The 15,524-nt window shown below is 40.5% G+C and overlaps 1 protein-coding gene across 9 annotated transcripts in view; it reads left to right on the plus strand.

Moving 5' to 3' along the window:
* LOC115201586 (KH domain-containing, RNA-binding, signal transduction-associated protein 2) overlaps nt 1-15,218 on the plus strand; it is a 126,755-nt gene extending 111,537 nt beyond the window's left edge. Inside the window, exons 9-15 of one of the 9 annotated variants that reach the window (XR_003879770.1) lie at nt 2,105-2,201; nt 4,108-4,151; nt 10,473-10,573; nt 13,661-13,718; nt 13,949-14,014; nt 14,414-14,716; nt 14,912-15,218. Coding sequence is in view for 2 of the 9 variants with exons in the window: in XM_029765348.1 (XP_029621208.1) it covers nt 2,105-2,188; nt 2,281-2,306 (110 nt within the window). In the remaining 7 variants the exon portion in view is untranslated. Of the gene's footprint in view, nt 1-2,104; nt 3,143-4,107; nt 4,152-10,472; nt 10,574-13,660; nt 13,719-13,948; nt 14,015-14,413 lie in introns of those variants that run through there. The other 8 variants (XR_003879767.1, XR_003879769.1, XR_003879771.1 and 5 more) reach the window with 8 other exon arrangements.
* Nucleotides 15,219-15,524: the final 306 nt, after the last annotated feature.

Raw genomic sequence — 15,524 nt, forward strand, 5'->3', positions numbered from 1 at the left:
TACAAGTACAGTGAAGATTTCAAAATACAATTAAAAAGACTGCATGTGGGCTTTAAATTGGACTACCTGCCAGGCTTTGATGAAACACAGTCATGGCTCTGAGCCCTCTCTAGAGAGTACTGGCAGCTCCTCCGTCACTATCCATAGAGGAGATAATGTTTCACAGATGAGTTAAAGAAAGATGCCCCATAGTTTTGGCCTAGGCCTGGTCATTCAGGTCCAAGGACCAGCTTTTGTATGTATTGCCCATTGTACCTTTTGGCTAGCTAGCTAGCTAGCTACAGGCCAGGGTTTGATTGGCGATGAAGCACAGCACAATGTGTGTCAGTGATTGCCCAGAGGGCTGACTGATGCCTATTGAAAAGATGGAGGTGGACGTTCCGCCAGCGTTCTGCTTTTTGAACATGTGCCCTCAATGTGGATTAGATTGGATTCCGGACCAGGGATGTTGCTTCTCTTGGCTCTGAGCCCTCTGCTCTCCACTGAAGCTGGTTCTCTGAGCCCTCTGCTCTCCACTGAAGCTGGTTCTCTGAGCCCTCTGCTCTCCACTGAAGCTGGTTCTCTGAGCCCTCTGCTTTCCACTGAAGCTGGTCCTCTGAGCCCTCTGCTCTCCACTGAAGCTGGTTCTATGAGCCCTCTGCTTTCCACTGAAGCTGGTCCTCTGAGCCCTCTGCTTTCCACTGAAGCTGGTTCTATGAGCCCTCTGCTCTCCACTGAAGCTGGTTCTATGAGCCCTCTGCTCTCCACTGAAGCTGGTTCTCTGAGCCCTCTGCTTTCCACTGAAACTGGTTCTCTGAGCCCTCAGCTCTCCACTGAAGCTGGTTCTCTGAGCCCTCTGCTTTCCACTGAAGCTGGTCCTCTGAGCCCTCTGCTTTCCACTGAAGCTGGTTCTCTGAGCCCTCTGCTCTCCACTGAAGCTGGTTCTCTGAGCCCTCTGCTCTCCACTGAAGCTGGTTCTCTGAGCCCTCTGCTTTCCACTGAAGCTGGTTCTATGAGCCCTCTGCTCTCCACTGAAGCTGGTTCTATGAGCCCTCTGCTTTCCACTGAAACTGGTTTCCACTGTGGGTCTGCTACAGAATGGTCATTCATTATCAGCACCATGAATTGTGCACCAGGGTGCTGAAGTGTGGACGCAACAATAACCAAAAGGGCAATGATTTGATTTTCTGCTCCATCAATACTTTGTGCCATGGAATCAGCACTCTGCACAGCGAAGGACTGTGCTCTTTATATAATTCTAAAAAAGGAGCTACATCCTGAATGAGCCAGAGCTCAGTTTTCAGCCGACAGAGGACAGAACGCTCATGTCATTAATTTACTGTGCTGAGAGCAGTAGCCCCAGTGGTAATGGCAGCAGAAAACAAGGACCTGAGAATGCTCCCATGGACATGCATGCCCTTGTTTAGAACGATTAACGCCCGAGATATGACAAGGATTTTCTATGGTTTGAATAGCCTGTATTAGCGTAACCCATTTCCAGCTCCCCCAGCAGCTGTAGACCGGTATTGCCTTAAACGTGTAATAGTCTCATGTGAATCAGTATTGCCCGTAGAAAAATAATGACTTGGTCTTATTACTTGGTATGAAATGTGGATGAGGGCATACAGGAGTGTCTAGGGGCACACTGCTCTGTATTTTATGTTCTGCGAGCTTCATGGAGCCTTGATCTCCAGCACGATGCATGATGACACCACAGCTGTTATGAAGATGCTAATTGATCATTAAAGGAGTATGACACTGCATACTCAACCATTCAAGTGGAAAGAACAGTGAGCACGAAGCGAAGCAAGTCTTTGGAGGGAGTCATTGAGTTGGTCATTGACCAACGCCAGTTTCTACAGGGAAAATGTCAAAGCTGCTTTATTACTTACCTACAGATACACTTTAGTAAACAAAAATATCGGTCACAATTAAACATGTTGTAGATACAGCCAGGAGTAAACAAAACATTGCTCACACCGATTGGATTGAACCCTTAGTTTGTCTTTGACCTACTATAGTTTGTCTTTAGTGTACCAACAAATATTATAGTAGTTCCTTACTTTTACCTTGGTTTGGGTTCTTATCTTACTATATAATGTTGTCTGAACTCTACCTCTTGCAGAAGAGGAGTGGACTACAACCCGTCCGACACTGAAAGCCCCGACAGCAAGGCTCTCACGCGGGGGCTACAGAGAACATCCCTATGGTAGATATTGAAGGTACTACACATCTGTGACCTCCGACATAAGACAACCTTACGATTGTTTTTTTTGTTTTTTTTACATTCTCCTCCCTCAGGATTTGTCCACAAAGGAAGCACATAGCTACAGTAGATGACCCTTAACCTTTCACACAGTGTCTCTATGATTTTCTTGATAACGTGGGCTCTTTTTTTCGAACAACGAGCAGAGAAAACAAAAGAGAGACACTTGTGTTTCAATAAGCTACATTGTAATGTTGTTCTTGGTTGTCCATAATTGTTTGTCCCTCAGAAAAGAAAAGCATGAAGTTGTCACAGAACTTGATGCTTCATGATACCCCTTAGTGAACTTTGATTTTATCAGGGTGACAATAGGATGCTACTATTCAGTGAAGTTAACCAAGTTTACAAATTATTTTTTAAATATTTGTTATGATGTTAGAATTTGATCTTGTAAAACTAATTTACATTTTTTGTGTTGGGGTTGAAAGCAATCAGCTATGTTTGTAGCTTAATACAAGTGCTCTGTTCTGTGTTTAACTTGTATTTGTAAATAAAACGTATATTAAAAAGACCATAAAGCACCATGTGTAAGCTTCTCTAAATAGGTGGCCATAAATTGGTAAATTTGTTTTTCCATAATTTGTTAATAAAGCTGAAACTTTTGGGTAAAAACAGAAACATTTGAAGTACTTGTTTCTAGCACTAAATGCCTGCTTGGTTTCAGGTCATTGCTAAAAATGTTTGTTTTTTTTATACAGAAAGTCCACAAAAAATGACATTTCGAGACTTTCCCAGGCTTGTCTTTCGTAATTTCTGTGCAACAGTATAGATAACATGCATTAACATGATAAAGAATCTTTTGTTAAATAATTTCAAAGTAAGATATAAATTGTTTCTTGAATCTTGGTTAGTCATATTAAATGTATAATGTTTAGACTAATAAATGGATTTTTAACCTATTCTCTAAGTTTGACCTTATTAAACACAAATTCTGATTGACTTGTTTGCACTAGCATGTCTCTGAGAATGATATGGCGATAAAAGAGGTAAGAAAGTCCCCCTATACCATAATATTGTCTAAATGCCTTCAACCTTTTGAACTTGGCTCGTATACAGTACTCGACATACAGTATGTGAATATTGTAGATATTCACACTCTTATGCCATCACTGAGTGAATGAATGGGATGGACTCAGATTGCCGTGTCTTTTATCAGCAATCCATCAGTGTCTCTGCTATCTCTCTCTTTTTCATTTTTCTTATTCAACCTTAGAAAGCTGCATTTGTACTGTAATTTCCAGTGCTTTTAAATATCACCTCTGCTGAAGGCCATTTAGAGATCTGAATTCTGAAGGCTTATTAAGCGAGTAGATCGTGGGACTCAAAGGATGACTTAACCTTAAGCAGGTAACCCTAATAATAACTAATGTTGCGTTTGCCAATTATAAATGATTATAAAAGTTACTTACACTTAAAAAAGTAAACCTGTCCCTCTTAACCCCCAAATAAGAGCATAGACACTCTAAAACCACTAATTCATGTTAACTAGAGACTTCAAAAATGACTGATCAAAATGAAGAAAATAACACAACGATCCATAAAAGAGACTAAACTAATATTAATGTCTTAACAGCTAAACTTGAGCCATTTAACCAGAAAACCAAACAATGCAATAGTTCTTCTGAAATCAAATTGTCATATTCCTATGGCTTTTGTCCTACCCTGAATTGGTTTACTTTTTTGACAGTAACATACTGTAGGCTATACATCCTGTGTACAGTCCACAATGTTGCATTGCATGCAAACAGGAAGTAGTTCAAATAATTGGTATTTTCCATAGTCTGACACATTTGAATTTCATCATGTTTGATAATGTATGAAATGATTTGTCCAATCTTAATCACATTGTTTTCCCCCTACAGGTGTATCATATTGTGTGAACTGTTCAATAAGGGAAGTATGAGAGGTAAGTTGAACCTCTTAAGACTACAGTGCCCATTTTTTTTGTGTACTAGATTTACTGGTAATTACTGATTTAGATGTTTACATTACTTATTTTATTAATTTCCCACTGTTTTGTAACTTAGAATACATGGTCCTTAGAAAAACAGCTCACCAGATCGACTCGTTTAAGACACAGACATCCCCAGATTTCCTCTCGAGAAGGCACATGGAAATATATAACTTTTATAGCTGTACGATAAAGAATAAACTTAAATCATTTAAACCTAAAGTAAGTAAAGAAGTCATTTTGTGTGGATGCCTGATTTAGACGCAAAGCACAGTAGAGCCAAGAAAAAGCATCCTTTTCACAGCACATCTCCCATTGTCGATAGGATTTAAATGGCCAGAATGTTTAGATTTTCACACATTTGGACATTCACTCATGTAATGATATTTTGAGTAAAGTAATAAAGAAGGTGAAATATTTTGGTTAGATGTTCCTAAAACTGAAACTATATATGGACATATTATAAAGTATGAAAAGGCTGATTCATTCACATGTCATGAATTCACTATGATATCATCATATTTCTATAGGGTTTGTTTTATTTGTATTGTGTACTAGATCATATACATTGAAAAGTTATTTTTTTTCTCAGACAAAAATAAACAATTCCAGGTGAAAGCCAAAGGTCGTAGCTTTCTAGGGAGGGGAAACACTACTACATTATTAAAACATTACCTTTTTGCTAGATTGATGAATACAGCATTAATTCATTTTCTAAACTATCGTTATAAGGGAAGATATATAAAGTACATTGTAATCTGGCGTCCAGTAGTTGCATGAGTAGGCAATTTGCCATGATAAAGAGCTTTGAAGTTGTTTGGCAAGCATCCTATTTCAGTCCCCACTTCGCCCAAGGGAAGGGGATAGTTGTCTCTAGAATAAACATGTTAGTTAGACAGAGTGCAAGCCTGAGAGACCTGAAAGTTCTGTGTTGCTGCTCCGATTTCTTAAAAGGATTAATTCTACCATGATATTGAGTTCTGGGCAGTGCTACTTCAACACAACAAAAGGAGAAAGCAATTAATATGTACATTTCCAATAGTGCAAAGTAAACAGCGCTGAATACTAACGCTAGCTTGTTGTTCCTTGGAAGGGGACTGGTCCATCTGTCTATTATGTGATGGGGAAGCAGATTGTGACCCTGTTTGTTGTTCTGTGCACAATGCTTTGCAGGGATTTTCATCTTAATGCATTTGCTCACTGCATTGTGTACCTTTGGAAATATAGCAAAATACACACATTCAAAACATGACGTTGTACATTAACATAAACTAATACACACACATTCAGAATATGAAAAGTAACATTAACATAACAAAACAAAAAAATACACCTACCATAAACATTACCATAGTAATGACACCTCAATGACAATGTTCATTTTTAGCTACAACATTTTATAATTTCAATTAAACAAGATAGGTTGCTGTAATGATGCTTAGCAAACACAGGAATAGCTTGCTGTTGGACATTTGCAGTTTCTATTGCTAAGTACCATAGCATTCCCTTGACAAAAACCCTCAAATGGAGAAAATGTTTTTCCTTTCTTTTAAATGATAGACTTGGTTTAAAAATCAAGCAAGTAGAAGAACTGCATGTTTGAGTAACACAATACAATGAATCATATACTCAACAGAAATGCATAGCAGCAGATACATGCTCGAAGGTAAAGTCTGTGCTGAAGGATGCAGTCTTGTTGGATAGAATGTACAGATTAATTGCACACGAATGCCAGTCTTTGGGGAGTATCTCTGCTCTAATGGAACTGTGCCCTTCTACTGCAATGCTGAGAACGTCTGGGTAATTAACAGTTCAATAAAAAATGATGCATCCTTTTTCGCTATTTTAGCAAGGCAAATCTAATGGTAAAGTAAAATAATAATATCTAGTTAGACCAGGGGTTTTCAAACTGGGGTCCGCAGACCCCTAGAGGTACTGCAGGGGGTCCACAAATGTTTATATTTTTAGCAAAATTATTTGTTGGGATTTTTTTATGTGAAAAAGTATTATTTCATGAATATCCCTAGCTGCATCAGAATGCCATCGTGGATACCATTTGTATGTCTCTGCGTCCTCCAGTATGAAGGAAGTTAGTTTCACGAGCCAATGCCAGCTAGCGTTAGCACAATGACTGGAATTCTACATGAACACTTATCATGCTAGCTGTTCCTGTTCATTCGACTCTGGGAAGTAGATAAAGGGCAAGATCTCAGACTATCCCTTTAATGTGGAGGAAATTACAGTAATTTTAGCTAATTACAGTTTTGTTCTGTATAGAAAATTCTTAGAAAAAAAGTCTGTGTCAACTTAAATGACCGAAACCAGATAGAAGGCATGCAGACATTGTATTGAGCTATATATATATTTTGACAGTACCATCTTGAAAACTAACAATCAACTAAAAGCTAGACAGTTCCCCCCCCCAAAAAATATGGGCATTCAAGGTACATACATGCCCATTGATTTTGTTATAAAGTTTGAGCAGAGGAACAGCATTAGCCATGACAAAATGCGTAGAATTACAGGAAATTAGCTTTAAAACTGCTAAATGTTCTCTACCGCCAAGATACATTTTGAGCTACTGTAATAAACTATTTTCATACTTCCTCTTCCAACCAACTGTTTACCAAATATCTTAATTTTAAAATGTTGTTTACTTCTACTTGCCATTATCATTCACCTGATGATATGATTGTTTTTTCCTAACATAATGATTGTCTGGGCGTGGTTCTCTGGTCAAGAAAAGTTTGAAAATCCTTTAGTTAGAGAACACTGAACTAAGCATAGGAATTGAGTAAGATTTTTTTAGGTAACTTTTTTTATGGTAGCCTAACTGTTTGCCTATTTTGAAACAGGGTCCCATCGGTAATTAGTCTGGTAAATACGAGGCTACCCTCAACCTAGATTAGACCACAAACATAAACAATAGAGATGTAGGCATCTCTACCCTAAAATAGCTGGGATAGAGTTATTCTCTGGCCTCAAACCGCTGCATTAATATGTGGCTAAACTGCTCTCTGTTCACCATTCATTTCCTCATGATTGGCGTCACTATCATCAAATCTCCCTTAAACAAAGAGATTAAAAAACAGAATGGTGTTTATCTATGTGAACGCAAGGTAATTATTGAGATTGACATTCCATCCGAATTAATTCCATGCTGTTAACCTCTACTTTTTTTCAGGGGGTTTCACGGTATTGAGGGACAGCTGGCTTGGCTTAAATCCCCTGCAGTTTAGAGCATTCCAGTGGATTTATTAACATCTGGTGACTCACATAATACACCCATAACACTTCCCATACCTTTCTGGAGTAGGATCCCATTATATGTCTTACCTGAGGTCATACAAGGAACACGAAGTATAAATGTGTTAATCTTAAATGCCTTAAGGGCTGAGCTGGGATCTTTTTTTACAATGTACAGGTAACTGACAAAATAAAGGAAACACCTTTACATAAAGTGTCTTAGTAAGGTGTTGAGCCACCATGAGCCAGAACAGCTTCAATGCACATTGGCAGAGGTTCTGCAAGTGTCTGGAACTCTATTGGAGGGACGCGACACCATTCTTCCATGAGAAATTCCATCATTTGGTGTTTTGTTGATGGTGGTGGAAAACCCTGTCTCAGGTGTTGCTCCGGAATCTCCCATAAGTGTTCAATTGGGTTGAGATCTGGTGACTGAAACTGCCATGTCATGTGGTTTACATCGTTTTCATGCTCATCAAACCATTCAGTGACCACTCATGCCCTGTGGATGGGGGCATCGTCATCCTATTGGGGCATAGCCATGGTAACCAAAATAATGGCCTGCCCAGAATTTTTATTCATGACCCTAAACATGATGGGATGTTAATTGCTTTATTAACTCATGAACCATACCTTTGTGGAAGCACCTGCTTTCCATATACTTTGGCCTAGATCCAATCAGCTCAGGCATTAACCCGCTATAGCCGACACCCACATAGCGGGTGTTTTGGCAGTGTCGGAGGTGTAACTGCGTTAGAAATGTCCAATCGGTGAGCTGCTGCTCGTGTGGTCATTGTCACGAAGCCACACCCATCCCATTCACGTTAGAAATTCAGAATGACAAAGTGTAGGCTATATAGAAATAATGACACACAAATGTAAAATCATTCAACGAAATAATGAGGACTTCTATCAGCCTAATTGAGGTGTAGATTAGGCTAGCCTACATCTCAGTGTTCAAACTTGTAAAAAAGGCTGTATTAGATTTCTCTTAATGAGACTCTGTGCAGCCAATGGCAATGTCCGCTTTAGGTATAATACTGGGTGCCGCTTGTGGATTTGACTGCTTTTATGCAGTTCCACCTCTCCGATACCGCCAAAACAACCGCTATGCGGGTGTCGGATAGTGCAGATCTGACAGAATCTATCCCTTTGTGTTAGTGTTTCCATTATTTTGGCCATTACCTGTAGATATAAAGAGATGCAGTGATAGTGGCCACTGGCCAGCTCAGATGCTTCCTGTCATTTATGAGTTTCTGAAGCAACGGTGGCGTAGTGGGAAGACTGATCTTGATAAGGACTAGCCACTAAATAGATTTTTCATTTAATTTCTGAACTAGATATTAGATAAACCTCCTGCAAACTATTCTCTATCTATTGATTTCAAAAGTACTGTACTTGCCATTAATTTAATACCGAACTTAATCTGCAGAGCTGATTATTAAGATGTGAACCAGCTGTTGCTATGGCTTCAACTCTGAAAATGAGATCCTTCAATATGTAACATCTATCTGGTTTAAATGCGTATTACTGCAGGTGCAAAGGATCATGAATAATTAACTCTTGCATAGACTTTGTTAAAGCATGTTGCAGTAGCTTCGGGGCATGTGCTTGGTGTAGAAGGCAAGGCAACGTAGCACACTTGTGTCTTATAGAGCATTATCTATAAAGTGATTAGATTACCTTAAATCCTTGTACATCAGTTCTCATTATTATGGAATAAATGAAATGCAATAAAATGCATTTTACCCTTTTGATTAGTTAACCCATGGTCTCTAGTCTTGCTATTTATTATCACAAATGGATGTTCATTGAAATGTCAGTCCATTTTAACAAAACATTTAATAGACAACAGACTACTAATGACGACATTTAACCCTGAGTTGGGCTGAATACAGCGTCTGCGCTCCCTGTAAGCTGGGAGTGGATTGAGCCAAGAGAGGGATTGGACATATATTTTTGACCAGATAGGTTTGACATACAGTACTATACATGGGGCTTTGGGTCTGCTAAATAAAAGTGGCAGTCTGCTCTAATCAGTGTCACACAGGTGGAAACATTTTCATCTTGCAGTCACGCTTCTAGTAAAGCCTTGTCACAGCCACACTTCGAAAACCATTTCCTGAGCATCTAATTTGTCTTCTCTGTCGAGTGCCATGTTAGTCAATGAAGTAGCTACACACAGAACTGGATTACTAAAACCTTGAGGATAATTGCCTTTTTTTTGGCCAAGATAACACAGTTGTGTGAAAACATGGCTCAGAAAAACACGCTCTCTTAATTTAAACAGTCCACAAAGAAACACTAAACTGTGCTATAAATGTCTTAATGTATCTGGGCTATAAGGTAAGATACTTTATTATTTTCAGTATGATGCCAAATTCATAAAAGACAGTTGTGATTAATCTCAGATTCCAGTAAAATGAAAATGCAAGAGATCAAACCGTTGTTTATAGAAAATATCACACCTCATCGAGTGTTAAAAGGATTCTAGTTGAACAGCACGGTTCCAGAGAAGTGTCTTACTGATCCTGTAATTGAATTCAGGAGTGTTTTAACACGGCAGGATAAAAACAGCCCAATCAGCTGATGAGGAGCTGCAGCAGCTCCCAAGGAAGAGGAGGCTGCCACTGTCATCCATAAATTATGCCTTTGGTTGACTACATTCATAAGTCAATTAATGTTAGTTCAAGGGATTCGGGGAAATGCACATTTGCTCATGCACCATAAGGGAATTCACCATTGCACATTTGCTCATGCACCATAATGGAATTCACCATTGCACATTTGCTCATGCACCATAAGGGAATTCACCATTGCACATTTGCTCATATACCACAAGGGGATACATGAACACGATTCTGAAGTAGCACATGAAGTAGTAGATCTCAGATCGCTGCGTTTACAATAGCCTTGAGCACTTTGTCTCCCACATTTCCTTAGGTATGTCCCTTCTTCCTCTCTCTATTTCCTTTAATATGTCCATACCATTTACACATCTGTTTCCTTTCCTGTTCTCAAAACTCTCAGTATGGAACACACAGTAAAGTCTTCCCTGGGGACCGCAGAGTGCCTCCGCGTATCTGAAGTGCTGGGCACAACCAGAAATTAGCCTTGTGCAAATGAGCATGGTAAGTATCTGGAAGCTTTCTTGCACGCCTGCTGTAAAATTAATACATTTTGTCCTCAATACCTGTACAAAGAAACCTTTCGACAAACTATAGGGGTTGGGTTGCCAAAGAATGGGCACAGCCTTTTGTTAATGAACCCTATCAGCCATTCGGAGAGGAAGCCAGTGCTTCTGGCTTTCTGCTCTGAACCATAACTTATATTTGTGCTGCAATCCAAAATCCAAAAAGTATGTGGGCTACAAAATATCTTTAACACAAATAAAAGGCTGTATATGTCACAGCAGTTGTCTCCCAGCAATTAGGGGTTGAATAGGTACATATAAGAGTGAAAACATAACGTACATACAATCAAATGCATATTCAGGTTTCAGTAAAAGGCTACTGATTCATCTGTTGTGGGTTCTTTGTTGATTTTGAAAAGCTTTTGAAACCGTTACATTTAGCCTGTAGGAAGTAAATCCCTCTATCTTTCCACACTCTTGTAACATCAAAAGATTTGCTGAAGGACAACTGCTGAAGGACAATTGGGCCACTTTGAAAGGCTTTTGAATAACTCCCTAAATAGTATTTTTTTTCATGATGAATTGTGTATGTATGTCTGTGGGGTTGGGGGGGGGCATTTGTAGATTGTAATCAAACAAACATTTAGTTTAATTATTTCATCATACCCTCTGTCTGCAATTTTATCTTGATCAATTTGTCTTGATCAATTTGTCTTGTCAATTTTGGGGTATAAAATGGGTAAATCATGAATACTAAGTCTGGTCCACAGGCACTAAGACATGCTTGCCTAATGTTATGTTCTATTACAGCAAAGCTTGAAATTGTCTTTGTGAACAGCTGGCCTCCTCTTTGCCCTTGACTTTGAAAGCCATCTTCTCCCTGAGCCTGAGCCACTTGGCTCTCAGCAGGTGCAGCCTGTTAGGAGTGCCCCAGACCAGATTTGCATGGTGGCTGTTTATTTGCCGTTATGACTAAGGAGTGATTTGTGTTGCTGGGCTGAAAGACGTCTGCCAGTGCCATTCGTGTAGCCTTTGCCAAAAGCCACTCTCAGATCCATTTTCATAACAAGCGTGTTGCCAGCTTGACACAAGCCAAGGGCTCAAATCCCCCAGCCTGCTATGAATGTTGGTGTACATTTCTTAAAGTGTGTGCCATTGTTCAGAGTCGTCTCACATACAGATTACCAATGAGTCATTACCAGAGCTGGATTCCCAAAGACAATAGCATTAGTCATTGTTCGGTTAAATGTGATGCATGCAATTGTCAGAGGCCGAGGTGCTTCAAGGCTTCTCAGATCACAATTTATTTTGTGTAGAAAATTATTGAATACGCCTATAAATTGACCAATGTTGAATAATTGTACCGTGGTGCAATGCAATGAGTCATCAGGTCAGATATGGCATGTTAATTCCTTTAACGTCCCTCAAATGAATCTAATAATTATTGACTTTTCTGAGTGTGTGTAATGTTCAAATGGATAATTATCCCCCATTGGTAGTGGAAAGGAGTTAACAGCACAGGAGAGCAAAGGAGGAGTGTACTTTATGATTGAAGATGAATTATATTAATCCAAGCTGACAGAATGAAAACATTTGACAGTGATATACAATGACACCATCTGTTTGTAGCGCATTGGCACTGGCTTGTTTTCCCCACACAAACACAAACATGACATAATGCACTTGGCTTGGCAGAGTCAACCTGGGGATTTGGGAAGGAATCAAAGACACTTGCAAGTCTTTCAGTCCAAGACTAACCATTGACAGTAAAATAAGTAAACCCATGTTATATTCTGCATGATTATGTTAAAATTCAGTACAGTATATACCATAGTAACACTGAAGTTAACCCTTATTGAACTCAAATGCGCATATGAATGTTCTCCACCATTTTGGTATGCAGAGAGAGATTATTTGGAGCAGATGTAGGGGGTATTACCAGGGAAAGATTCACTCACACAAGTTAATAAGCAACACCAGTTGTTGAGTTTTCAGCTGAGTGCATTACCCAGGCCATGCATGAAATGGTTTCATTTTCCATCACTGTTTGTTTTCCCTGATCATTTCCATGATAGAGAAAGAAAACGGAATTACTGTTGTTGAACCTATTGAGGTGTACAGCTCCCCAGTCCTGCCAGTTCACAAATGAGCTTGGCATCTGGGTCGATTGCATGGCAAGGATGGTGTCTGCATAGGCTCAGCACGCAAGGAAGTGTCTCATGCCAACCACTGCCAAGTGACTGACTGTGTCACGCCTGCTCCCGCCCCCCCTCTATGGCGCTCGAGGGCCATCATTACGCACACCTGTCACCACTGTTACGCGCATCAGCGCTTCATTGGACTCACCTGGACTCCATCACTTATTGATTGCCTCCCCTATATCTGTCTATTCCTCAGTTTCATCCCCGTGTCAGCATTAATGTCGTTTTTGTTCTCCCTGTCCCCCTTGTTGTGTTTCATGTTGGTTATTTATTGAATATTCACTCCCGTCTCCCAGCGTCTGTCCTCACAGAATGCTGACACCACAACATCAGGGAGATTTTTGTTTTTTGTTGGTGACGTCGAGTGCCACTCCCGAAGGAACCGGGGCTGCCTCAGCTGGCTCGTCAGGCTTCCATGCCTTAGCTGGCTCGAGAGGTTTTCTTGCCTCTGTTGGTTCGGCAGACTCCCATCCCACGTCATTCCTCAGCCGGCTCGTCGGGCTCCCGCGCCTCAGCCGGCTGTTTGGGCTCCCATGCCTCGGCTGGCCCGGCACGCTCGCCCAGGTGGGACACCGCGTGGCGCCCCTAGAGGGGGGGGGGGATACTGTCACGCCTGCTCCCGCACCCCCTCTCTGGCACTTGAGGGTGCCAGGCGGCCCATCATTACCCACACCTGTCATCATCGTTACACACATCAGCGCTTCATTGGACACACCTGGACCATCACTTATTGATTGCCCCCACTATATGTCTATTCCTCAGTTTCATCCCTGTGTCAGCACTAATGTCGTTTTTGTTCCCCCTGTCCAGATGCTGTCCTTGTTTTGTTTCATGTCGGTTATTTACTAAATATTCACTCCCTGTACTTGCTTCTCGTCTCCCAGCATCTGTCCTCACAGACTGGCTGACTGGCATGGGGAGGCGAGGGGGAGAAGAGAACGGGTGTGTAGACCAGACAGCAGTCAGTGAGCCTTTGCTCATCACCACAACTGTCTTATTTATTCAGGAAAATCCACAAACTTACAGCACTCAGTAGTTCAATATCAAATTGATTGCAGTTTCAAATTCAAATTGCAAAGAATAGCCACAAAGCCATGTTTTCTAACTTATCCAAAGACTACAATAACACCATCAAGAAGATTGTCAAGCTTTGTCTCTTGCCTGTTTTTCAGATGTGCAAATGGTTCTGTGGATGTGTAGCATCTTCCCTGTCCATGTCAACAAGTCAACTTGGCCAGGTGAATGCCTACACTTTATCATGCATGTATTTTATCATTGTGATTAAGTTAGCCATGTCATACTAGTTTGTTGTGTTTCCATACAACCTTCATTTCCATTGAGTTGCATGCTTATACTGTAGTTTTGATTGGATTTGCCTTTGATACAAGACATCAGCTTTTGTTATTGTTGAAAAGTTGAGCAGAACTTATACTCTTCCCTTGAAGCAACATAAGAGGTTTTCTCAGTTCTCCGGGGTTTTCTCAGTTCTCCTGGGTTTTCTCAGTTCTCCGGGGTTCTCTCAGTTCTTTCTCAGTTCTCCGGGGTTCTCTCAGTTCTCCGGGGTTTTCTCAGTTCTCCGGGGTTTTCTCAGTTCTCCGGGGTTTTCTCAGTTCTCCAGGGTTTTCTCAATTCACCAGGGTTTCACCAGTATCACCTCTCCTACCTTTTCCATCCCAGAGAGCAGATCATTGCTATAGACATGCTATGGTACCCAGTGGAAAGCACAGCCACACATCCCCACTGCCCCTCACCCACAGGCGGACTGCACCCTTGATGTCAAACCCACATTGACAGAGAGTTGCCAGGGGTTGTAGAGACATATGGTCGAAGGGAATACTGGAGGGACTGGAGGGAGACGTACCAGCCATGATGCTCAACAGATAACTTTAAGGCTCATGTTGAAGCACAACAAGGACAAGAGTGTCATCTGCCAAAAAGAAGTGAGGAGGCTTTATTTGTATGTGCTAATTATATATGTCACTTATTTTCTCTGTTTCTAAAGCATCCTGTCTATAATTTCATTTTCTACACAAAAGCCCCCAAAAATGTATTTCGGGTATGCAGAACTAATAGATGTTTACTCAACTGTAGCTCGACCTGAGATATTTCTTTCTTTCTATTTCCCCTCACTACAGGCAGTGAAGTATACGTGCTGTTTCTGTATTGTATTTCCTCTGCTGCCATTCCACTGTGTTGAACAAGGGGACAAACAGGACAAATAAATTCTACATTTGCTTTCACTTAAATGCTGACATTGTATGTGATGAGGTTCGTATGCGATGAGGTTCGTATGTAATGAAGTTCGTAGGTAAACTAAAACTGTGCAGTTAAAAGTGTGCTGTGCCATTGTTCGATTTCAAGGCAGATATCAACACAATAGGTCAAAATGTATAATTCAGCAAATGTTAGTGTATTTACATTAAAATCACTTTTTATCCTACAGAATTTGCCTCTGTATGTTTATTTGCAAGGAGCAATTGGTTTTGTTATACAGTATGTATTATTGTTGAAACTGATATCCTCATTGTTCATATACCGTTGACAAATACCGTTGACAAATACCGTTGACATGGCCTCTTAATTCACAACTCACTCTTGGCAACTATATGCAACAACAAAAAAATGTAATATATTGTCCTGCTTTATACCAAACAGCAGCACAGCACTGCGACCTTGAATCCCGGACAGGCTAAGAGGTATTGTCACCTGGAGCCTGTTGCCCCCTGGGTATGTTCCAGCCAGGTCTGC

Source organism: Salmo trutta, chromosome 10 (genome assembly GCF_901001165.1).
Source record: "Salmo trutta chromosome 10, fSalTru1.1, whole genome shotgun sequence".
NCBI lineage: Eukaryota > Metazoa > Chordata > Actinopteri > Salmoniformes > Salmonidae > Salmo > Salmo trutta.